At 39.6% G+C, this 26,304-nt stretch overlaps 1 protein-coding gene across 2 annotated transcripts in view; it reads left to right on the top strand.

Annotated features, from left to right (window-relative positions):
- PSD3 (pleckstrin and Sec7 domain containing 3) overlaps nucleotides 1–26,304 on the top strand; it is a 492,789-nt gene that overhangs the window by 428,662 nt on the left and 37,823 nt on the right. For both annotated transcript variants that reach the window (XM_010363497.2, XM_030937734.1), the window contains 2 exons: nucleotides 16,816–16,973; nucleotides 19,440–19,584. In XM_010363497.2, coding sequence (XP_010361799.1) covers nucleotides 16,816–16,973; nucleotides 19,440–19,584 — 303 coding nt within the window. The remainder of the gene's footprint in view (nucleotides 1–16,815; nucleotides 16,974–19,439; nucleotides 19,585–26,304) is intronic.

The following is a 26,304-nucleotide window of genomic DNA, read 5'->3' as shown; positions in this document are numbered from 1 at the left end:
TATGCTAGTTCTGTTAGTGCTCCGAATGAGGTGAGACAGAAATTATTCCCTTGGGACTAAGAAGAGCTGGAATGAGGGTGACCCAGTCTACCGTTCTTCAGCCCTCCCAAAGTAGAAGCCTCAGGCTGATCACCTTTTCTCCCAATTGCATCAAGCTGTGCTGACTACAGAGAGCCACCCACCACTTTCCTTTGTTCTTAGCAGTGCCCAGGTATCCACACTATTCCAGTTCCGTCAGTGTTCCAAGTGAACCAAGGTAAAGCCATTACCCACGCATCCCTCTGAAAAGCCAGAATATCAGAGATCTCTTTACTTTCCCCTGTGAGAGATGTTAGGGGCCAGGACGTTCTCTTCTGGTGCTGAGGCATGCCAGCTTCAGGGAGGCGCTGATGTGGGTAACATGAAATCGCTCTTGTTACCTGTTTCGGTGTGGGTTTCTTGGCTTTGTGCTCTCCTGGGGTGCTACAACCTCTTAACTGGATTTTGGCATTCTCTTAGTAGGTATTCTGGTCCATAAATCATTGATTACTCAGTATTTTTATGGGCGGATGAGAGCTGGGACTTCCTGTTCTGCTGTCTTGCTAACATCACTCCCAGGAAAGGATTGTTTAAATCTATGTGGAATCATAATGTAACACAGTTTTGGCATCTTATTCTTTTCATTCTGTATATTGTCGTAAACAGTTTCTTATTAAAAGGTTTTTGGAAACATGTTTGGTTTTCATCAATCTGATATTTTATGGCGGTGAAATGATACGTAATTATGGTTTTGTTTCTTCTGTCCCTGGATCATTTATAAACATACTCATTTTTGAATGCTTGTAGTATTTTTTGTTAAATAGATTTGTCATAATTTAACCTTTTCCCCACTTTCAGACATACTTTTTTTTAGTTTTACATTCATAAATAACACTACACACACACACACACACACACACACACACACACGTGCACATATCTCTTTATTTTCTGAAGATTCCTAGGGGTGTCATGGGGCACATGGTAGGAACTGTTTACAGTTCTGAAAACATTTTTCTATATTGCCTCTAGAAAGATTATACCTAATTTGATTCCTTACAGAAGTTTGTGACAACATGTCTGTTTTCAGTATATTATTGACATATGGAATATTCAGAGGAAAGGATCTGAAAGGAATCATTTTGAACTTTTCGTTTTTGGTGTTTGTCCACACACACGTCCTTCCACGCTTTACACACTGCTGTAGTTGCCTTTCCACACCTGTGTTTCTCTGGAAAAGAGGCCTCCCCTTTGATTTACCATCCGCAGTACTGAATCAGATGGTGACCCCTCATAGTATGCACACTTGCACCGCTGAGATGATCAACTGCTTTGGAATGAAGATTGGGAAGGAATACATTTGATTTACTGTTATTTTAAATGTTTCAAAATATTACAGTAATGCCATACATAAGATTGAAAGAATTGCTCTTTTTTAAAACTAGCCTTCCTTAGTCTACCCATATCTTTATTTAAAGGACTTTAACTATACTTCAACTATACTGTATCTTTTTTCCTTTTGTTTGTTGTTGTTGTTGTTTTGTTTGCTTGTTTGTTTTTGTTCTTTACAAAAGTTTATTCTTAAATGTTCAACAGGTTCCAACACAGCACTTCATTTTAGCTGTAGGTGGCAAAAGATATTATGGCAGGGAATACAGAGGCTTAAGAATGGAAGGCAAGGGTCACCATCACCTCAGACACAAAGAACAACTTACTTTTGGCCAGATTTCTTAGATCAACCTTTTGGGCAGGGGACCCTTGCCCACAGCCTTTGCTTTCAGCTCCTCGGATGTCTTTGTCTTTTCTTTTTGTTTCTGCTTGGAAGCCTTTTCCTCCTCATTCATCTCCTTGGCTCATTTTAGGACTGCTTCTTGCCACTTTCATGGCTGGATCTGGTGCCTCCCACCCCTTCTTCAGACCCTGCCACTGGAAACCCGTATCTTTCATTAACATTTTGCATATTACCAGAGCAACTTTGTAAACAACACTTTCATAATTATTTTTGGTTTTTTGTTTTTTTTTATCTGAACTGTTTTCAAGTGTCCAAATTAGGAAGGACCATATCTAACACAAACCCTTTTGTCATCTTCCTTTTGTAATACATCAGGTAAGGAATATTGGAGCATGGAATGCTTCACCTTGGACCATGATCTCTTTGTGGGAAAATAGCCTTTGTAGAAAGAAGTATGGAGTTATCTGAAACCTAAAGATCACAAAGTAAACGATTTGCCGCATCCTTCTAAGATTCTCACATTACTTTGCGGGTCATGACAAGGGAGAAATGGAGGCAGTTGTTGATACTTGGAGATTATCCATGCTCTTAGGTGGCAGGATATCTTGTATTGTCTTTATTTTCCTGTGGAGTCGGCACAGCTTCTAGTTTATAAGTCAGCTACTCTGCCCTCTGCCAGATCAGCATGTGTGTGCATGCTGGGGCCACACCGGTCCTTTTAGCTGTCTTTGTCTCTGCAAGGAAGAACCCTTTGAAATTAAATTTCACATATCACAGCTGTTACCCCAGCATAAATTCCATCCTCTTGGCTCACTTCTTTATTTTGTCTAAAATCTCTGTAAGGGGCATAGCTGCCTTTGGCAAAACCATTTCTCTGAATACCTAGCCACCAGATTTCCACCCACTCCGTCTCAGGGTGGGCCTGGGAAGAGAAGACTATTCTCACATTCAACATTTGAGAGGAGTGACGCAAAGGAAGATGCTGTTTCAGAGTTACCAGCTCTTTCTACATCACTGTCCTCTTCCTCACATAAACGTATTGGGAGTCTGAGTCATCAAGATAGAGAATGGGTTAGTATTGACAAGGGAACGACTTAGTAAACTTTGAAACCTCAGCATCAGCTTGGATTAGAGCTCCAAGAAGGATGCTTCTCTGAGTTGCGATAGCTCTGGAGTGTGGCAAATGTGCATGTGGAGAAAGTTGGGTGAAATTGCTTTTCTAAAGAGAAAAGCCTGGCACTAAGGAAATGATACATTTATGAAGAGTGAAAAGTAGAATCATGGGCTATTGTTCAGATTGCTATTTCAGTTAAATCATAAGAATGCTAGCATAGCTGTAAACTATCTATTTATGGTGAGAATAAGCCTGCGAAAGGGTGGCCATGTTTGATAACCAGTCTCCACTCTCTTCTTCTTGTTGTTAATGCTCTTTTTTAAAAATCAGAACTAATATCTGTTCCTAGAAACTTTGCACACATCCTAGAGACTAATTCATCAATCAATGGAAACTTCGCCTTCACAGTTCTGGGTCTTGTATAGCTGTATCTACCTGATTGTGTAGTTTCTACCTGATTCTGTAGTTTCTTCCTAATTTGTAAAACTAAAAATTAAAAAGGTGGGTAGACTGTACAAGAAGGAAGACCTTATGGACATCAGCATCTGGAAATGCCACTCCCTGTTAGGTTAATAGGGTACTGCCCACTGCTGAGGAGAACTTTGCCTCAGAGCGTCCTTTGGAGTATTGAGCCATCCACTTACCTCAAGCAAGAGTTTGAGGTAGTTAAACTTCTTCCCCTTGCCCAGATTGTAGCATATGTTAAGGGCTAATCCTGGTGATGTGTGCATCCTACAGTGGGTTACTAATGTCCCACTGCTAGTTAATCCTTCCCCCTAGCTGGAAGCCTAACCTACCAGCACGTGATAGCAGATGCTACACAAAAAGTAAATTGTATGATTGCAAGCTGGTTTGGGGTTTACACAGTTTGGGTTTTATATCCTGCCAAAGCTATTTATCACATCAGGTACTGTGCAAAATTCTAGGCTTCCGAAGATGACTAAGATACAATCCCTGCCTACATAGAGCTCACTAAGCAGGAGGAAAACAGATAAACTGAGCATTCAGTAAGCAATGAGATGAATTAATAGAGGTGTGGAAAAATCTTACTGAAGAAGGCCACCTAAGCATACTTACAAAGGTCAGAGGATGCATCCCTGAGGAATTAACATGACTTGAACTGATGCCTGAAGGATGAGCGGGAGTTTGCCAGGCAGGCAGGTGAGAAAAAACATTTTAGCCAGAGAAGGGTGAAAATAGCAGATTTGAGAGAATGTGGCATATTCAAAGAATGGCAAACTACTTTTTACATTTGCATTATAGGCTAGAGGGGGAGTAGCAAGCAGTAGAAAGATGATGAAAAAATATGTTTCAAATGATGAAGATATCATGAAAATTAAAGAGGTGGTATCACAATGTCTTAAACTTTCCCTTTTACAAAAGAAGCTGTTTTCTTCCCTCAAGGAATTTCAAGCTCTTTGAGTCAGAGGTCACTGCCACTCCCACCTATACTCAGGTACTCAAAGGACTTAGATGGCATAGTGTCCCCATTGCTAAGCAGCCCTCCTCACAGAACTTGTGTGGGGCATGTGCCCTACGAGTGCCATATTGTTCTCCCCTGTGTGCTCTTAGGATGCCAGTATTTACACTCCTAGGATTCTGGTATAGCAGAAATGTCTCTCCTTCTTCTTCTTCCCTTCTTCAGCCAGTCCCCTTGGGTGAGGAGAGAGGAGAAAAAGCCCTGGCCCGAAGTTCGTGTAATTCAGTTTGACAAATGCTCACTCATTTAGCCTGTTATGTAACAGGGGCTTTGCCAGAGATGGGGATGCAAAGATCCCAGGATCCAGCCTCTGTCCTTAAGGGCTTCACTAGCACACTCAGGTTCTACATCCATTCTCTCTTTCTCCACACTTTTCTACTCCATATACATTTCTCAGCATCAAGGATTCCTGACCGAGGGCTTCCAGTTAACTTCCCTCCTGAGTGCCCTCCATTTTCCCTCTGCAGCTGCCAGTGTCTTGGCCTTCGGGATAAATGAGGGGGTAGCATTGCCTGAAACAGAAGGAAACAGGGCCTCTGCTTCCCTGTTTAAATGAATCAAATTGGTCTTCGAAAGAAATCATAATGGCTGGCAATTCCAACCATTCCAGAAGTGCATAATGGCTGGCTTTAATGACCACTTTCCTTTGACTGTAAACACATATATACCACACCCATACACAAACCACCCCCTCAGCCACTGGAATAACATTCTCTTTAGGGCCTCATTTCATTATCAATTGCTCATCAGTTACTTTAAGGCTTTCACCAAGACTTCTCAACTATATAATAGCGTATAATGATTTTTACCCATATAGAGCAATTCAAGAATAATTGAATTCGCATTTCCTCATTACAAGTAGAGAGTAATAGTAAAGACTTTCCCCATCCAAAACACAAATAAACCAAAAAAGTCACAATAGTCATCAGAAGGAAAACTAGGCACAGCGGAAATTACACAGGAGTGCCAAGTCCTCATGGTCTCCATTCGCTCAACCTCTTTCCTCTTTCACTACTCCCATCCCAGCCAAAGTGGCCCTTCAGTGCTCTTCCAAAAGAACAGTCACACATTGAAGACTATGAAGAGTCATACTCCAGGAAGTAGACATGCCTTGTCAAACTCCAAGTCTGTCACTTAACTAATTGCTGATTTGGAGCAGTTAATTATCCTCTCCGAGCCTCAACTCATTTATCTATAAAATGAGGGGAAATGATGTTGCATGGTTGATATAAAGAAATGATTAAATACATGAAAACACCTGTTGCACATTAGGTTAACAGTAAATATTGGTTCCCTTCCTGATGACTCTTAGAAGAAACGAGAGTATTTTTTCTTTTAGTCCTTTCCTGATTCTTACTCATCTCATAAGGAATAAAGTGTCTTGTGTGACTGGGCACAGTGGCTCACACCTGTCATCCTAGCACTTTGGGAGGCTGAGGTGGGTAGATTGCTTAAGCCCAAGAGTTCAAGACCAGCCTGGGCAACATGGCAAAACCCCATCTCTACAAAAAATACAAATATTAGCCAGACATGGTGGTGCTTGCCTGTGGTCCCAGCTACTTAGGACGCTGAGGCAGGAGGATTGATTGAGTCCGGGAGGCAGAGGTTGCAGTAAGTCAAGACTGGGTCATTGCACTCCAGCCGGGGTGACAGAGTGTGACCTTGTCTCAAAAATAAAATAAAAATAAAGTGACCGGCTTTATTCCGACCTTATTTTCCTGCCTTTTCACACTCTTCCTACAACAGTTTGTGCAAGAAATGGTTAAGAGTTAAGCCGTCTCAGCCATCCAAATAAGGGCCTGTAGTTTCCCTGATACCTTTAAGGAAAAATAAGTAATTTCTTCTGCCTTTGTTTCTACTTCAGATCGGAGACAAATGCCTCCATAAATCCTCCTAGCACTAGTGCTAGGCAAGGCAGAGGGCTTTGTGTTCTGGAGCTAGAGGTGCAGCATAAACACTGGTCAAAAATACCCTATCACCGCTATTCCTCATTCCTTTAGACATTAATTATATATATGACATGACTTCTGCATACTTGGCTTCTAGTTGGAGGAATTTTACCAAAGATCAGGCACATGCCTCCTCTCCCTCTCTCTCCCACCACCTTAACCCTGGAGACTTTGATACTCCCTTTATGAAGAAATAAGCCATAGACTCTGTATACACATTCCATATGGCAAAAACATGAAACAAATACAAGGAGCCCCCCACCTTGTTGAAGAGACATTTAAGAGCCATATTCCTGTATTAAAGAAAGCCCACATAGCCCTGCAGATCATTTCTGTATATCTCATATCTAAAAGAATAACCACTCCAAGATCAGAGCATTATACATCACAAATGTAGGAAATGACTTGGCAGATTGCCTGAACCAGCTTGCTTCATTGGCCATTTAGCCAGAAATAAGACTGGTTTGTTAGTGTAATAGTTTGTAGGTTACTTCTTGCATCTGAGCTTCACAACCTTATAGGAGGATACTGTTCCCATTTTTTAAATTGAAAGCCTGGCATTCTAAAGTTGATTAATCTACTCAGTATTGTAAGGATGGTGCTAGCCAAGCTAGTATTTTTTCCGTTAGTCTCTTCTTGAGTAAATATGAACGCTCTAGTGTGAGACCCTTGTAATTATTGAAAGTTTAAAATGCTGTTGTGGGGAGAGGTCTCTAACTGTTACGGCTTCGCCCAGATTCAACTAACTTGGCCACTGCACAGCAACTGTGCGTTAACCTTCCCTTCAGCTTCTGACTTGAGTAAAGACTGATGGGTTTGCCCTCTCTCTGATTGCACTTCGCTGACTCCAGCCACTCTTTCACTGGAATATGAGACTTTCCACGCTTTCACTGCAATATGAGACTTTCCACGCTTTCACTGGAATGTGAGACTTTCCACGCTTTCACTGCAATATGAGACTTTCTACACTTTCACTGCAATATGAGACTTTCCACTCTTTCACTGGAATATGAGACTTTCCACTCTTTCACTGGAATATGAGACTTTCCACTCTTTCACTGGAATATGTCTTGTAGCTTCTATTATTTGAGTAAGTAAACTTTGAGATTTTCTAACATAGACCTTTCTCAGGTCTGTTGTTCCCAGAAACCATGAAATATGTGGAAGTGTTGGCATCCTGTTTTATATCTCTCAGATTGACACTTAAAGTGTGGCTTAAGTATCCAATATCGGCTGAACTTTGGTTAGTAAACTACCTTTCTGATACAGAGGGCCATAAATTTACGTAGGAAGTAAGTCAATCATGAGTGCATGTATAAGATTAGGACTTTGCCCGCTTTTTAGAATGTTGTACACTAGAGATGTGATTGTGAGCAAGGTGCAGTGCCCAAAGGAGCTCTCTTCTTTATTCTGAAGAAATTAACAAATAAAAGGCCAATTCAGTGCAATTTGAGAAATACTGCAAAGAGAGGAGGGTGCTATGGAAACACATCTGGAAGGACACTTAACATGAGCAAGAGAGGGGAAGATCATGAAAGAGTTCACGAAGAAAGTAGTATTTAACCCCACACTTAAAAACACAAATAGATGTTAGTCATATAAGGGAACTCAGAGACAAACCTGTGTGGATACTTAGATGTGATATAGCGTGTATGGGGAAGTACAGGTTCAGTGGTGTTTGGGGTGGAAGAGCCTAGAAAACCATGTTAAAGAGTTGAGACTTTATCTTAGAGCAGTTGGAGCTATCACATGTATTAAATGGGGAGTGGCATGATTATTTTACTTGTTTTTTTTGAAACTAGGTGTCACTCTGTTAACCAAGCTGGAGTGCAATGGCAGGGTCTCGGCTCACTGCAGCCTTGATCCCACCCAAGATCAAGCAGTCCTCCAACTTCAGCCCCCTGAGTAGCTGGGACCACAGGTGTGCACCACCACACCTGGCTAATTTTTCTATTATTTGTACAGATGTGGTCTCACTTTGTTACCCAGGCTGGTCTTGAATTCCTCAACTTAAGCGATCCTCCTGCCTTGGCCTCCCAAAGTGCAGGGATTATAGGCATGAGCCACCACCCACAGCATCCATATTTATATTTTAAAAAGATCAGTCTGGGCCAGATGCAGTGGCTCATGCCTGTAATCCCAGCATTTTGGGAGGCCGAGGCAGGTGGATCGTGAGGTCAGGAGTTCAAGACCAGCCTGACCAACATGGTGAAACTCCATCTCTACTAAAAATACAAAAATTAGTCAGGTACAGTGGCATGTGCCTATAGTCCTAGCTTCTCAGGAGGCTGAGGCAGGAGAATTGCTTGAACCTGGGAGGCGGAGGTTGCAGTGAGCCGAGATCTCGCCGCTGCACTCCAGCCTGGGTGACAGAGCGAAACTCTGTCTCGAAAAAAAAAAAAAAAAAAGAAAAAGAAAAAAAAAGATCAGTCTGGCTGCAGGATGGAGAATGACTTGGAAACAGGTTCTATCAAAGACATGGAGACCAGATTAACTTGAACGAGAACAGGGATAAGATGGAGGGAGAAACATAGTTCTACTTGGAGACTTTAGTTTGAGGTGTTGAATTCAGGGTGTGTAAATAATAAATGGATGTGTCCAGTAAGCAATTACGCATACTCTGATCTGGAGCCAATCAAGGGGCCAGAAATGCAGATCTGAACAGTCAGTAACAATGAGTTGATAATTTAAGCCATGCAAGTAGATGATGTCACTCCAAGAGTGAGGAGAAGATGGAGGACAGAGCCAATGGACCAGATGCTCATATGTGCCCTAGGAAGAAGAGACAGGGGAGGAGCCTGTGTGATGTGGCCAGACAGGAAGAAAACTAAGCCAGAGAGAAAACTGGTACCACAGACGTTAAGAAATGTTTGAAATGTGCCCTGTCATGAAAAGGTAAGATAAGGAATTGGAGAGTGTCGTGTGAATTCAGCAAGTAGGACGTTGTCGATAAAGCAGTTTCAGTGTGGTGGTGAGTGTGGAAGGCCGATTGGAGAGTTGAGGATGCAGAGGCAGAGAGGACATAGACAACTACTCTCGAGAAGCTCGCCCAGAAGTTTCCAGTTTGATCCACTCCACTCCTCTTTTTCTCATATTCCCCTTCCTGTGACTTTTGAAAGTAACAAGTCCCCAGCGTCTGTCTCATTTCCATTGAATCTCTTTTCTTTCCTGTTATTGATTTAACTCTAAAGTAAAATAAGTCCTTGTCTTCGTTCCTTTCCCCCAGACAGTTTCTTACATTATCCAGAACTCTTGTTTTGCTTCTCCAGGTTACACACAATCTGCCTCATCACCATTTGCCTCATTTTCCTTTCTGGCCCCTTCCTTAATGTTACTTAGTCACGTTTGCCTTTCACTTTCAAGCAAAGAGTAAATCCACAGAGCATAACGATAGTAATGTCAGATCCCTTTACAAAATGTCATGTTGGGAGCTATGTGAGAAATAAACATAGCATCTAGTCCCTGAAAACACTCGTCCTGACAGTGTGGATGAGAAGACCAGTATTATGCAATGAATGGCTAGTGGACTCTTAAAATCATCTCGTGAAAAAGCACCAGTTAACATGATACAAACCAAGTGTATAGGTGAGGGTTGGAGAAAACACAGGGTAAATGGAATAAATTTGGGTGAATAATTCTTTCTAGTTTCTGTAACTCTCTGAGATAGAGCTCGTGATATACAGCACCAGTATAGGGGATGATTTAAATATTTGCACATTTCAAAACTGTTCCAGAGTCTAGGTATCAGTCATGATCTGGCATAATAGAACATTTATGGTGCAGTGCTCCTTGTCTGTTCTATAGCTAAGTAAGAACACACTCCTATCTGCGTTTTCTCTCGTACTTTCCATGCCCCTGAGCCCAAGAGTACCTAAAAAATGTATGCCCTATTGGTAGTTAATTATTACTATAGGAATGTAAAGTGTTCATGGAAGAAAAGACAAATATTATTTTAATGTAATACTCATAGTTCATATGTGCTTTAAAAATTAGAAATTGCTATGAATTGAGTGTGCGTTTTAATTGACATTAAAGTGATGAAATTCCTGTTGGTTCTGATGATCCATCATTGTTGACATTTGGATAGTAACTTCTTATTCACTTTGTTACAGAGTGAGTCATCTGCTAGCCAAGTGCTTTGACAAGCCTTTGCTATGATATAGCTTCAGAAGTTCTCTCTCAGTTTCTGTCATGGGCTTTGTGTCTGTCCCTGCCAGTCTCTGCTTCTCTCTTGAAAGTATTTTTGTAAGGCTTGTGATGTTATTCTTGTTCCAGTTCTGGTTGTTACAAAACTGAACTGCCCTAGAGATGATTGATGGAATGGTTAAGAGCGATGGGTGTAGGTGGCTGGTTAGTGCATGACAGTGAATTACTTAGAGTTCACCTCTTGATGATTGCAGTCTGCAGACCAGGCTCTCAAGAATCTCTAATGTTTTTTATCTTTAGAGTCTCAGAAACAACTGTTAAAACCTGAATTTCTTTACCTTTACCATATCTTTAGAAGTGAAAAATCAGTTCATTATCTAAAATGTACATTTGCTGTCACAGATTAGGAACTGTGTCCTTGGTGCAGAATCATCTTTATTCTTTGGCTTACTCGGAAGAGAGATTTTGTTCCAGCTCCCTATACGTGGTTTTTGGTTTTTGTGTTTTGTTTTGGGGAGTTGTTTGTTTGTTTTGAGACGGAGTCTCGCTCTGTTGCCCAGGCTGGACTGCAGTGGTGCCATCTCAGCTCATTGCAAGCTCCGCCTCCCGGGTTCACACCATTCTCCTGCCTCAGCCTCCCGAGTAGCTGGGAATACAGGCACCCACCACCACGCCCGGCTAATTTTTTTGTATTTTTTAGTAGAGACGGGGTTTCACCATGTTAGCCAGGATGGTCTCGATCTCCTGACCTCGTGATCCGCCCGCCTCGGCCTCCCAAAGTGCTGGGATTACAGGCGTGGGCCACCGCGCCCGGCATGTTTGTTTTTTGACACAGATTCACACTCTTTCACCCGGGCTGGAATGCAGTGGTGTGATCACAGTTCACTGCAGCTTTGACCTCCCAGGCTCAACCAATAGGTTTTTTAAAAGTTTAATTGGAAGAGCAGTTCTTGCAGTGTTGGTCGCATCAGGGTAGGGCTTGGTTCAGGCACAGAAGGAAGCCACTGAAGAGTCAAGGCCTCCCAGACTGTGATGACAGCAACCAGTCCGGAGCTGATGTGCCCAAGACTGTGGCACTCAGAGCAGGCCCATCTCTGTCCTGGTCTCCTGTTGCCCCTTCTGCTTCTTGTGAGCTCGTGGCGTTTTTATTTCCTTTTGTGAAACTGCTGGTTCTGTGCTCTTTTACGTGTTGAAACAGCTATTAGGACGAAGCTGAATGATTTTTAGAAGACACTTAATCAGACATACTTAGCATTTTTTAAAAAAGATAGTCATCAAATTATGAAAAACGTTTTTAATGCCATTTTCAAAACCATGAATTAATAGACAATTTAGGACCCAGCTTCCTTTAATTAATAACATTTTTATTTATTTCCACGTAGCTCCAAGTAACAATGTGGTCTCCTTTTCCCTTTTTATGTTCTCTCAGTGGAAATCAAGACCATTTCAACTTTGTTGAAAATTGTTTTAATTACATGTAGCTATTTTACCTATTTAATGAGGCATGAAGTAAATAATATGTTGAAAACTGGAGTCTTGAATATGCTTTTTAAATTGACAAGAATTTTAATTACAATTTGGTCATTTTCCAAATTGTAGTTTATATTACCTGAAAGTACAGTTTTTCAGACATCAGACTTGATGCCAATTTTTTTTGTACATATGTAGATGATTTTTATGTTAGTGTGTTAAGATTCAACTTCACAAGAGGTTTAATTAACAAGCTTCTTAGGGAAACAAAACTTTATTTCATGCTTTAAATAAATTTAAAATAAATAGCATTGTGAAAGCACATTCTTGGTGCTTATTGGGATGGTGGAGCGATCCAATGAATCCTATTACATAAAACGATGTAGATTGCAGGGAACACGAGAGAGTAACATGTTTTTAGTCATCATTTTCACCCCTCATTTATTTGAGAAAATGGATAGTAATTAGATGTCGTGGAGCATTTTCTTTTCTTACAGAAAATTTCTTGATTGGATTTATCTTGCTCACTCTTTCACATTTAGTTTGCACAGCAAATAGTCCTTGTTTTGAAGTGATTTGATTACAGTAATTTATCCCTTATTTCTTCCTTCCCAATTCTACCATTTAAACACTGTCTTCTCTTTCAGTGAAAAATAAAGATGTCAGAATGAACTTGGTAGGATAAAGTCATTTTTTTAATCCAACTGTCAGCCATAATGTTACCACTCTACTCTTGGTTTTTGCTGTGTGTGTGTGTGTGTGTGTGTTTGTGTGTGTGTGTGTAGAGTTGGAGCTTTATTTTTCTAGTAGGAATTCAATATGCTGAAAATATTTTAAAGTTTGTATTTTGCCTTTTTAAGAAAAAATGGTAAAATTGTATTATCAACTAGAAAAGTGGAAGCTTCTTAGACTTAAAATTTTTCAACTTCAGTTTAGCCCTAATTAAATAGATCCTGTCTTCCACTGATGCCCTGTGTAGCATTTTCCTTCCAATGTAAGGTAATCTGGCAGTGTATATTAGAGTTTTGGAAACTACCTTGGAATAGAGTCCTCTTTTAAAATAATTGTACAGTTCTTCCAAAGTGACAATTACTGTTAGCTTTTTCCTAGGTCTGTAATAAATGTTGCGTTAAACATTTTTTTTTTTTTTTTTTTTTTTTTTTGCATTTTTAAGAGCAGTCTAAGAATGTCATCCTTTGAGCTTGGTTTTAAATGAAGATATCAGCAGATAATATACTCGAAGAATATTTATAGTGGCTCCAAATGAGACAGTCTAAGTCATTCAATAGTAATAGCTACCAATTGGTTTTGTATTTCGTATTCACCTATAGCAGTTTGTTAGACATTGTGATATAAATGTGGGGTTGAAACCATCCCAACGGTTACATAGAAGGGCATGCAGAACAGAGGATAGCGAAGTAATGACCAGAGAGGTAGGAGAGAAACCAGAAGAATATTGTGGCAAAAAGCCAAGGAAGAATTTCAAAAATCAGGAAGATGTAAAAGAATTGTAGGTTGGCACTGGATGCAACCATAGCTGGAAATCTTAAATCTGTCTTAGCTACAGTTTGCGCAAGTATGTTTATTACTTTTGTCAGCAATTATCAACCCAAGTAATGATCACATAAGGGAGAATAAGGGTGGGACTTTTTAGTTTCAGACTGGATGCATAAGAAAAGTAAGGCATAGCCTAGCAAAAAATCCTGAATTCTAAGATTAAAGGAAAACCTGTATGTGATTCCTAAGAGAAAAAACAAGAAAAAGAGAAAATAATCGGATTGGCATTGGACTTGTACTAAACCGGAAGCTAGAAGGTGGTAGAATAGCATCTCCAGACGATAAGTAAAACAAGTGAAGAAGGCTGCAGCCTCATGTTCTATATCCAGTTCTATACCTATCAAAGAAATGAAAGATTCTTGAGGATAAGAATAAAACGGTATACCACCTACCTAAAGAAAATACTTCAGGGAAGAGAAAATAGCAAAGGTATGAGAGGAGAGAGGTCAAGATGGAAAAAAGAAAGAAGCAGGTGAGCAGGGAAACACAGATGCAGTTAAATATATGAGGGGAGACTCAGAATGTATAATCTAAATTCAAAATAAGGTTTCTTGAAACAGAAAATGCATAACATGATAATTTTAGTAAGATTGCAGAACAAAACATTTTTCAAAGTCTTGTTGATGTGGGTGAGGAATAGATAAATAGAGCATTTTCTTAAAAGAAAGACTTTTTAAAATTTTCATCTTATATGACTAAGCATTTAACAGGATAAAGAAGAACATTTTAAGTAATAAGTGGCACATGGTTATAAGGAAGGTGATAGTTATAAACCTAAATGCACCAGACAACATAGCAACTAAAATATACATTAAAAAAGCTATCAGAAATGCAACAAGAACTTGAAGTGGAAATGGTTAATATACTTGTCTGAAGGGGATAAACTAGTAGCAAAAATGCTGTAAGGGCAGAGGAACTGAGTCAGTAAACTTGAATATAAATATACATTCATCCCTCAAAGAATAAATGTTTTCTATGCTTAGGCAACATTAACAAAAATCAAACATGTGATTGGCCACAAGAAAAACCTTACCAAATTTGGGAAAAATAGATTTTCTAGACCATATTCTCTGGTCATAAACCAATAAAATTAGGAATATATAATAATATGTAACTAAAACTTTGCCTTAAATTTGAGAAACACATTCTTTGATGTTGCTAAGATTAAAGAAGGGATAAAAATTAAAACTACAAACTATCTAGAAAGCATTGAAAAAATACTCTTAATTCCCGAACTCTGCTGTGTAGTGTAACCCATACTCAGAGGAAAAATTGTAACCTTAAATTCTTTCTTAACCAAAGGAGAAATACGGAAAATAAAAGAACTAGGTAATCATCTTAAGAAATCCAAACAACAATAAAATATTAATTCAAAGAAAATAGGGAAGAGGAATTAAGATAAAAGCTTAAATCATGGACCTAGAATATAAAAAAACGGTACACACAAATTTCTAGGCTAACCTTTGTGCAAACTCAATCATTTGTGTGTTAGGGGATCAGAATGCATGGAAATGGAGGTGGCATATAAATTCCCTAAAGTGATTTTGGCCCTCATCATTTATCCTCATTCCAGTTATTTACCTACCTCATGTTTTTGTCTGGAATCTAAGTTATACCACATGGAGAGCCAGGTATGCAGGGTTCTGTTATAGCATAATTATAAGGCTGGAGGGGTTTTGTAGTCATGCTACCTCTAGTTGAAATTCCTACTCTAATGAAAATTTCCCTGGAAGGAGATTTGTGACTATTTGGAATGCTAAATTACTGAGAAAAATCTCATTTAAAAGACGACAAGACAGATCTTAAAACGTAACTAGATTATAGTTTTATGAATTACTGGGAATTGTGTAACAGGTGCATATAAATAACTTGTATTTAATTTTTTAAATTCTCCTTTATTCATCATACCACTCTAGAAGACTGTCATTGTCAATAGCAGTTCTTAACCTCGGAGGCTTAATAAAGTAGGACTTGTTGCAATCCCAAAGTAACAGTTTTGTCATTTAATATTATAAATGTGGATAATCTTTATATTACAGCTGGTATTTACATCTTATTGTAGAGGGAAAACCTTTGCCTCACAGCATTGTCACATTAAAGATTTTTTTTGACTCCGTTTGAATTGATGGCAGTAGTACGTTTGAACTACTTGTTTTGTGGAGGGGATAAATGAAAAGGAGGGGAATTATGGAGGACTATCATTGTTTTTCTGAAAATTGGTAAAAGCAGACTGATAAGAAATCAGACAATATCTTTCTTTAGGCTTTTACTGCTAATTAGAAGATGATGTGGTGTGTGTGTTTGGGGGTACATGTGTGTGTTTTGCAGAAGAAATGCAAGTTTAGCGTCATATCTTGTTTTTGATAAAATATGGGAAGGAGGAAGGGGGTCCTTAAACTCTAGAAAATATCTAACAGTTTGTAGCATATGCGTTTACCTATTTTTCAATTTTATGATAACAAGCTAAGCTTTCACCTGATTATTAAATTTTCCTCTTTTCTTTCAGGAGAAGAGCTGGAGTAATCATTTTACTTTACTATTCATTTTTCTTTTGATAGTATAAGTCTAAACAGGCCAGTCACAGTGGCTCACGTCTGTAATCCCAGCACTTTGGGAGGCCCAGGCAGGTGGATCACCTAGGTCAGGAGTTTGAGACCTGCGTGGCCAACATTGTGGAACCGTGTCTCTACTAAAAGTACAAAATTAGCTGGGCGTGGTGACACATGCCTGTAATTCCAGCTACTTGGGAGGGTGTGGCAGGAGAATCACTTAAACCTGGGAGGCAGAGGATGCGGTTAGCCGAGATCGTACCATTGCACTCCAGCCTGGGCAACAAGAGTAAATCTCTATCTCACCAAAAAAAAAAAAAAAAAAAAAAAAAAAATTAGTCTAAACAGAAAGTAACAGGTAGTATCTTTAGAGCAAGGAGCACAATGGCATTGTTTTTACCCTCTGTATAATTATGTTGACAGTTATCTGTAAGGTGTTGCTTTTATCCATTTAATCCTGAAACCAAATCACACTGTTGGTCCAAGTCTCATTTCTGTTCACTGTAAAATGTGTACGATAGATATTGCTGCCTTTGGCCTTACTTAGCTATTTACCTCAATTATTATATATCAGTTTTTTAAAAATGCCTCTTGGGTAGATGTATTTTCTCATTCTCAGCAATTTTTTCAAACAACATGATGTTCTATAGCATTTATAAGGTTGTTTTTAATCACCACTCATTTCATTTTTTTCATTCACTTGAATTTTCTAAAAACTTTTTTTTGGTTTTTGCTTTTAAAAATTTAAGTTGAAATCTGATCGTGATTTTTGCGTTTATTTTCTTTGTATCCATCTATAGGACGAATACAAGCCAGAAAAGGCCTTGTCTGAAGAGGACTTGAAAAACGCTGTGAGTGTGCACCACGCATTGGCATCCAAGGCCACGGACTATGAGAAGAAACCAAACGTGTTTAAACTTAAAACTGCCGACTGGAGGGTCTTGCTTTTTCAAACTCAGTATGTTTTGTTGGCTTTTATTTGATTTTGTGTTTTAGTTCACTTAGCACCACTTTATACCAAGTAATAAAATCAAGCTCTGCATGGGAAATTTTTTGAGTTGGAATCAAAGTCATGAACTGCTTTCATTAGCGAGGTAACTGCCCAAGAAGATTAGAATTAAAAAAAAAAAAAAAAAAGAAACCCAGGATTTACATTTTTGTCTGTTACAAAGTAGCCCTTTGACTTTTAGTCAGTCGCTTACCATCTCTAGAATTCAGTGTCCTCATCAATAAAATATGAGGGTTTTAGTAGACAAGTTCTATCGCAAAATGAGTAAAACAGACCTGGATAACACCATTTCTCTAGCTCTTTCTCCTACCACATAGTTTAACCTCTGAACCTCAGCTCATCATTCTTGTAGGGGATAATGTTTATCTTACAGAGTTCTAGTGAGGAGTCCTTGAGATAAGTGTATATAATACCTCACACAGTGCTTGGCACATAGGAACTGTTCAATAAATGTAAATGTTTAATTTATTTTTTTGTTTCCCTTCTGAGCTCTAATAGTCCATGATTATACTAGAAGGAAAAGATGTCATTCTACTGTGAGCAAGGAAATGGGATGAATTGCCAGTTTTAGGAGGAAGTTGTAAGGAAACAAGTTGCCCTGAGTTTTTGAGTGTAGGAATGGGACGGTTAACATCACGCAGGGACCCCATAGCTGGATGTAAAATTGCAGCTATTAGGCATAAAGAAACTTTCAAATTATTCTATTCCCTGATTTCTTAAATCAGAAATACCAGATGTAATAACTCAGGAGATCTAATTACTTTGGACAGATTGATGCAAAAAACAGTCCATTGAAATAATAATGGAGCCAGAGAGATCAGCCTAGAGAGGGTGCCGTGAGGAGCTGACATTTAGTGTGGTCACAGGTTAGTTAGTGTGATTTCTCTCAGAGTAATTGATGAAGGAAATGACTTTGGGATTTTTTTTTACTTTTTATTTATTGATTATGTGTATGGTAGATAATCTGTCCTGATTCATGATCATTTCTACCATTCATTTATGAGTTTACAAATATTTATTAACTGCTGTGAATCATGGGTTTTCTGGATATAATGACACATAAATTAAAAATATCACATCAGATGATTTTCACCTCCTCTCAGGTTGGTTTTTTAAACAGTCTTATTGAGGTATGCTTTACATACCATAAAATATCACCAGTTTGAAACGTGCATTTCAATGATTTTTTGGCATATTTACAGAATGGCTCAGCCATCACCACAATCCAGTTTTGAAACATTTCCATCACCAAAGAGATCCCCATGTACATTTTGTAATCATTTCCATTCTCACCTCCAGCCCCAGGCACCCACTAATCTACTTTTGGCCTCTATACTATTGCCTTTACTGGACAATTCATACAAACAGACTAATATATTATGTGGTCTTTTGTGTCTGGCTTCTTTTATGTAACATAAAACTTTGAAAGTTTATCCATATTGTAGTGTGTGTCAGTACTTTATTGCTAAATACTATTCAGTTGTGTGCATTTACCACATTTTGCTTATGCATTTACTGGACAATTTGGGTTGTTTCCCTTTTCTGACTCTTAGGAATGATGATGCTATAAACACTAACATACAAATCTTTGCGTATCTGTATGTTTTCTTTTGAGATGGAGTCTCGCTTTGCCACCCTAGCCTGGAGTGCAGTGGTGTGATCTCTGTTCACTGTAACCTCCACCTCCCAGGTACAAGCGATTCTCCTGCCTCAGCCTCCCAGGTAGCTGGGACTAAAAGTGCCCACCACCACGCCCAGCTAATTTTTGTATTTTTCGTAGAGATGGACTTTCACCATGTTGGCCAGGCTGGTCTTGAACTCCTGACCTCAGGTTATCTGCCCACTCGGCTTCCCAAAGTGCTGGGATTTCAGGCATGAGCCACCACGTCCAATGTTTCTATATGTTTTTATTTGTCTTGGATAGCTACTTAGGAGTAGAATTGCTGGGTCGTATGATAAATGCATAGTTAACTTTCGAAGAACCTGTCAAACTGTTTTCCAAAGTAGATAAATCCTTTTACCTTACGTCTACCAATACATTCCTCAGTTAGATTTTAAAATTAAACAGTACAATTAAAAGAGAGGAGTAAATTTTATAATTAATTTTTGGCCTAGCCTCATATCAAACAAAGTAAGAGTTTAATAAATATTTATTGTCAAGTGTTACTCGTTTTTCCCTTCTATTTCCTAGGGAGAGAATCACAGTCTTGCACTGTGATGATCATAGCTTCCACACCTCTATGGTGATCGCCTAATGACAATGTTCATCTCTAATGAAGTTTCGTCAGGGATTAGTTGTACCAGAAGGAGTAAATGATTTTCATATGCCGTTGCAAGTCAGTAACGTGAAATAGGCAGAGTGTGATGCACTTAGACATCGCAATATCCTAATATAAACGTATCTGTTTCTCATAGGAGCCAAGAAGAAATGCAAGGGTGGATAAACAAAATTAATTGTGTGGCAGCTGTATTTTCTGCACCACCATTTCCAGCAGCAATCGGCTCTCAGAAGAAGTTTAGCCGCCCACTTCTGCCTGCCACTACAACGAAACTGTCTCAGGTAATCATCTTGATAGTGCTTTGACCTTGGGAAAAAGTACTTTGTAAAGTAATGTGATAAATATTTGTCTTTGGATAGTACTCCATGTTTTGGGGATGGATGAGGTAGCATATTGTATAAATGGGGCAGAATATTTTATTCTGTGATAGCATATTGTATAAATGGCATATTGTATAAATGGGGCAGAAATGCAGTTTATGATAGCATATTGCCCTGTGATAGCATATTGTATAAATTGGGCAGAAATGCAATACGCTGGATTTTACACTTCATGTGAGAAGCTGATGTAATTGAGTCTCAGTGAGTAGGACATATACTTTGATTTAGTTTCTAAAGTTTGTATTAGTTCATTATTAGCCATGCTTGATGTTTTGTTTGTTTTAACTACCAGCTCATAATCTGGCTTGGTAACACGCTTTCCTTTCATTCATTTGTTAGCTCATTTTTATTGAGCATTTACCACATTCCAGGTTGTGTTTAGTGCTAGGAATACAAAAATATTTTCAGGAATCCACAGTTCATAGTACAATGGGAAAGGGCCTGCCCTACCCCCTCGGAGCGGAGCTGAATGGAACATTTGGATTTTCCAAGCTAATAAAGATAAAGTGTACCAGAACCCTGCTCCAAGTGTGTTTACATAAGCCTCCTTCTGTTGTCAGATTAGTCTTACTAAAAGCCATGTTTTATCAAGTCCTTTTTCACTTAAAACTCTTCTAAGGACACTGCCTACAAGCCAGACAAACCTGTCTACAGTACCCCCTTGCCATTGACTAGTTAAAGATTTTGGAAGCTACTTTTGATTCCTTTGTGAATTTCTCATTACATAGAGATAGTTTTATCTGACTATGATCGACCAAGTCTTGGTATTAAGTAGCTCCCTACACATCTTTGATGTCATAAGATGTGTCCCATGGCAAGAGAGGGAGCGATTATCAATGATAATCCAGCGAGCTCTGGAGGTTCAAGGAAGGGACATTATCTAGCCTGGCCTTGGAGGTGAAGGAGGAAATGTGGTACCTCATGGGAAGCTTAAAGGATGAGAGGCAGTTAGGTGAGATGTGGGATGAGATAGGAGAATGAGCCAGCAGAGAAACGAAGGCCTAGAGAAGGGAGCACTGGACGCAGGAACCACACACAAGTTTTTAACTGTGACATGAGCACAGTGTTGAGAAAAAGCAAGAAATGCACCTCTGCGGAGGTCAGCAAAGGCCAAATCATGAAAGGCCTTGTTTGTCGTGTGTAGGATTTAGGATGCTTCAGTGGTTCCCAGCATCCTCAAAATAATAGCTTTAAGGCCGGGCACAGTGGCTCACGCCTGTAATCCCAGCACTTTGGGAGGCCGAGGTGGACAGATCACCTGAGGTCAGGAGTTCGAGACCAGCTGGCCAGCATGGTGAAACCCTGTCTCTAGTAAAAATACAAAAATTAGTGGTGGTGGATGCCTGTAATCCCAGCTACTCAGGAGGCTGAGACAGGAGAACTGCTTGAACCCAGGAGGCGGAGGTTGTAGTGAGCCGAGATCACGCCACTGCACTCCAGCCTGGGCAACAGAGCAAGACTCCGTCTCAAAATAATAATAATAACTTTACGCAGGAGAGTAATTTGATCACAATTTTGCTTTAAAAATTATTCTCATTACAACACGAGGAACTGTTAGAAGAAGACACTAGTATAAGCAGAAAGGCCCTTTTTAAAGGAATTTTCAGTAATCCAGAGGAGAGATAACTAAGGTAGCTGTAGAAGAAATGGATAGTAGTGGAAATGCTTGAGAGACCTTGAAAGTATGGAATGGACAGTTCTGGTGGCTCATGGAAGTAGAGGAAACAGGCTGTCATTGTGGCTTGGACAGCTGGGACTGTGGTGTCTGACTTACTTCTGGAGCCTCACCTCGCCGTCTCTTGATTTCCCCTCTTGCTTCTTAGACACCTTTCTTGGATCATTTTCTTCTTTCTCTCTAATGCTGCAGTGACCAGAGCTCAGAAGCAGACTAAGGCACTTGATAAGCAATTTTCCAAAAAGTTACTTAGATTTAATACAAACAGGGAGAATGTTGTGCCAGGAAAAGGGGGGAAAGGTCCAGTAAAATTTAGATTAAAAATAGGTCATATTTAGTGGCTGGGAGGTCGTTGGGTGTCTCAGTCCATTTTGTGTTTCTATAAAGGAATACTAGAGCCTGGGTCATTTATAAAGAAGAGAAGTTTATTTGACTTATGGTTCTGCAGGCTGTGCAAGAAACATGGTATCAGCATCTGCTTCTGGTAAGAATCTCAGGAAGCATCAAAAGGTGGTAGAAGGGGAAAGAGAAACAGATGTGTCACATAGCAAGAGAGAGAGGAAGGGAAAGTGCCAGGCTCTTTTTAACAACCCACTTTCACTTGAGCTGATAGAGCAAGAACTACCTTATTATCCTAAGGGTGGCATCAAGCCATTCATGAGGGAACTACCCCCATAACCCAAACACCTCTTACCAGGTCCCACCTCCAACATTGGGGATCAGATTTCAACATGAGATTCGGAGGGGACAAGCATCCAAACTGTATCACTGGATAACCTTAGCAAGACCAGTTTTGGTGGAGTCATGCGAATAGAAACCACATTGGCCTTCTTTGATGGGGGAATGAATGGAAGGTAAAAAGGAAGTGGAGGAGGGGAATGTGCTCAAGTCTTGCCATCGTTATAAAAAACAGAAATACTAGTAGTAAGAAGGAGGAATCCATGGTTTCAGGAAAGATTCTTCTGGTTTTTAATTCATAATTATCATTAGGATATATTGAATGCTTACATGTAAGCATTACTTTTACTGTACAGTTCATACAGGACACAATGGCATTTAATCTTTAAGGATAATAAGTACACTACGACTTTAAGAGAAAGGGAATACTCTTATTGATGACCAGAAGATATGTTGGTGGACGTCTCCATCTATCCAACTAAAATATGAACTCTTAAAGCAAATGCATTTCTCTGCTTAAATGTGGGTACTTAACATAAACAGCATACCACATAAAGCATATATCTTATAAAAGGTAAACCACATTACAGGATGTAAGGGGTGGGAAAAAATTGAGTAACTAGATGCAAAAGAATACCTTCCAAAATTGAGTTTTGCTCTATTAATTTTACAATGGACTTTCCCATTGTTCTTTTTCAGTAGATTGGGTCTTTCTCACATTCAGTTCTATAAAAGATCCAGGGGAGAAGGTGAGTTGAGGGCTGTTAATAAGCATGTCATTCGTGGAAGATGTGTGCAGCTTAGAGCAATATATGGGTGTTTCCTTGATTTTCGCTCACTATAAAATCTACAGTTCGGTTTACTTTATACTTTAAAAAATGTACTGCTTGCCTATTTATCTAGGGGACTGTATACTAGTAAGTGATATGCACATGAAAATGAATGTGTTCATCTTTTGGCGTGTTTTTACCAGAACAGGCAAGCAAACACATTTATCAGGGTAAGCACTCTTATTTCAAACAGATGACTTACCCTGGAACCAAAAATAGAATGCATAATTTTTTAAAACATCTTCCTTCATTTTGAACATAAATCCACAGAGATTCCAAAAAATGCATATGTAGTATCATCAGAGTTATGGATTGAAGATTTTAAATAAGAAACTAATAACCAAAAAGAACTATCCTCCAGTATCATGTAAGACAAGGGAACCATATCACTTCAGGAATTTAACTTATTTGGAAAGAAATGAGATGATCCCCACCCCGCCAATCCCGCCACACCACTGAATTACATCACCCAGCACTTGCTTTGTGGGCCTCAGTTTTCCATCCAGAAAAGTGAGATGGTTCTAGAATGTTTTTAAGGATTTTTCTATCAACAGCTCTGTATAATTTCTTTGCCAAGTCATAATGTTTGTTTCTAAAGATAACATTTTTACCTTTGAGAAACATATATGTAAAATTAAGCATGTATTTGGAGTAGCCCCTGAGGCTCTTGGGGATATCTATGCTGGGGTTGTAGTGCGCCTCCAGCAAATCCTGGAAGATGTCTGGCTGCCCGTAGGATTCCTCCAGTACCGCAAAGACTAGCTCCCATCCCTTAACCCAGGCGTGTTCGACCGCAGCAGCATTAACGTTTTGGTGTGGATAATTCTTTGTCGTGGGGGGCTGCCCTATTAATTGTAGGATTTTTAGCTGTGTCCCCAACTTCTACTCACTAGATACCAATAGGAACCCCCCAATTCTAACAACCAAAAATGTCTCCAGACATTGCCAAGTATCTTCTGGGGTCAAAATCCAACCCACTCCTGTTGAGAACTACTGCTTTAGCCAGTGGATCTGAAGCCATGAGACCAGCTACTTTTTTTTTTTCCCCATACCCCACAACCTGGCTCTGACTCCCCTAAATGCCAGAACTTTTTGGGTAATTTTACTTTACAAAATACAGGTATAAAAACGTGAGTGCCTTGCTGGAAACACTGATAAAGATAAACAGTGTTGGGAAAAAATTAGACATTCAATTAAAAGATTGTTTGGTGCTTTTGCAAGACAGAGTGTCACTCTGTCATTTGTGGGCTTTGCTTTAATTTGTTCTCGTCTTTTATGCAAAACACATTAGCCTTAATCATTGAAATTGATTATTGCCAGTGCGGCGTGGTACTTTCTGCACAGCTCTGCTGTGTAGGAGGAGTCCCTTCTTTGTTTTTCATGACAGTGTTGCCAGAGCACATTTTTCTTCTGTTGGGGGTGGAAAGACTAGCTTGAAAATACAAGTTTTGCTTCTCCTTCTGGTGTAGCTCTCCACACACAGAACTGCATGGCTGGCCTTGTTCACAGTCTGCTCACGACCTCCCTTTCTGCCCACCAGAGAAGTCATTTCAAACTTCAGTGTGCACAACAGCTGTGTGAGGACTTGCATAAAATGCACCTTTCCCAGCCCCAGCAGGTCATTCAGGTCCAGGCTGGGGCCCAGGGACACGTGTGTGTTTCTCTTCCACTCCAGGCCGGCAGGTGGCTCCAGATCCCACTTAGACACTACACTGTAGGAACCTCTGCCTCCCCTAGGTCTTTCCTTGCTTCTTCAGAGAATGGTGCCCCGGGACGTCTTCATTTCCTGATATCTAGGCCTGTTTTCTTTGAACTCCAACTATTCTCATATAAATAAGTTTGAATCCATGGGTACTAAATACTCTTTTGGTCAGACTTGTGATGGACACTGATCAGAAGCAAAGCAGTCCTATGCTTGATTCTCACACTGAAGTAACCTCCACCCCTCCTTTTGTCCTGTAGTGTGACCGCAAGGCTGTGGTGCTCAGAGTCAAGTGAGTGGAGCTGACCTTAGGGGCTGTGGGATTTCAGGGGAGGTCATTCTTGTAGTTGCTTTCTTCACCGCACCCCCACCCACCCATTTCCACACTTTCTGTCATAAAGTCCTGTCACTTCTACCTCCTAAATATCTTTTTTCTTTTTTCCTTTTTTTTTTTTTTTTTTTTGAGACAAAGTCACTCTGTCACCCAGGCTGGGGTACAGTGGTGCTATCTTGGCTCACTGCAACCTCCACCTCCCGGGTTCAAGTGATTATCCTGCCTCAGCCTCCCAAGTAGCTGGGATTACAGGCGTGCACCACCATGCCCAGCTAATGTGTGTATTTTTAGTAGAGCCGGGGTTTCACCATGTTGGCCAGGCTGGTCTTGACCTCCTGATCTCAGGTGATCAGCCTGCATCGGCCTCTGAAAGTGCTGGAATTACAGGCATGAGCCACCACGCCTGGCCAATTTCTTTCATATTCTACACCTACTCCTTCAGATTTTCGTCATATTCTACCTAGATCATTGGTCTCCTCAGTTTTTTGACTATTCACCTCATCCCAATACTAAATATTTCAGCAGATACCTTCTACTATATGATGCCTTTTTAAATAAAATAAACTACATTTTCTACTGTCAATCCCAGTAGGAAATATTAGTAAGCCTTAACATTTTACAGTGCTGAGATTTAAAAAAAATAAAAGAAAACTAAATTTTTTCCCAGTGCCTAGGGATCTATTAAAATTTTTGAAAACTCATAAATGAGTTCAGCACAGTTAGACGACATGCAAGGGCATTTTTATGGTGTGTTAATTATATCTCAATACTGATTTTAAAATTCTCCCCAGTGGGTCATTTTGCCTGGGCTGCATACTCCCCACTTTGGAATAATCTGACCCAGATGATTTCTATAACCACTTGTGATCTCTCTTCCACTGGTATTATATCCTTCTGATCCATCCTTTACAGTTCTGACTAAAATATGATTCTAATTATGTCACTTACCCTTAACTGACTCATTTTTTCACATTCAAACTCTCTGATGTGGTCTTAATTGGTACCCACAGTTTTCCAGAATGGATAATTTTTTTTAGTTCATTTCTTAGAGGTCTGTATTTAATATATATTAAGTACCCAATAAAACAAGTAATTAAATCTTGTGGAAGCTATTTTGCTTATACTCGTTAAACACTGTTTAAGGTCTAAAGCTGTGTTAAATGTGAAATTATGAAACAGTCTTTTGGATTGAGCCTCCCTCAAACTGACTGAAAGACAGGTGGTCTGTATTCTAAATTCTGTACCACTTCATTTTGAGAAGGTTCCAGTATTTAGCAGTTTGACTTGTAAGTTGCCCTGGAGATCCCTAAATATATTATTACCCTCAAAATCATCTGTCTCCTTTAAGACAGCACAATGGAAACAGTCTAAACCCTCCCCTGTGTACCTTCACTTTAAAAAA

This window comes from Rhinopithecus roxellana, chromosome 9 (genome assembly GCF_007565055.1).
Source record: "Rhinopithecus roxellana isolate Shanxi Qingling chromosome 9, ASM756505v1, whole genome shotgun sequence".
Taxonomy (NCBI): domain Eukaryota; kingdom Metazoa; phylum Chordata; class Mammalia; order Primates; family Cercopithecidae; genus Rhinopithecus; species Rhinopithecus roxellana.
The sequence above is the reverse complement of the archived record's forward strand: the minus strand, read 5'-3'. Positions and strand labels throughout refer to the sequence as shown.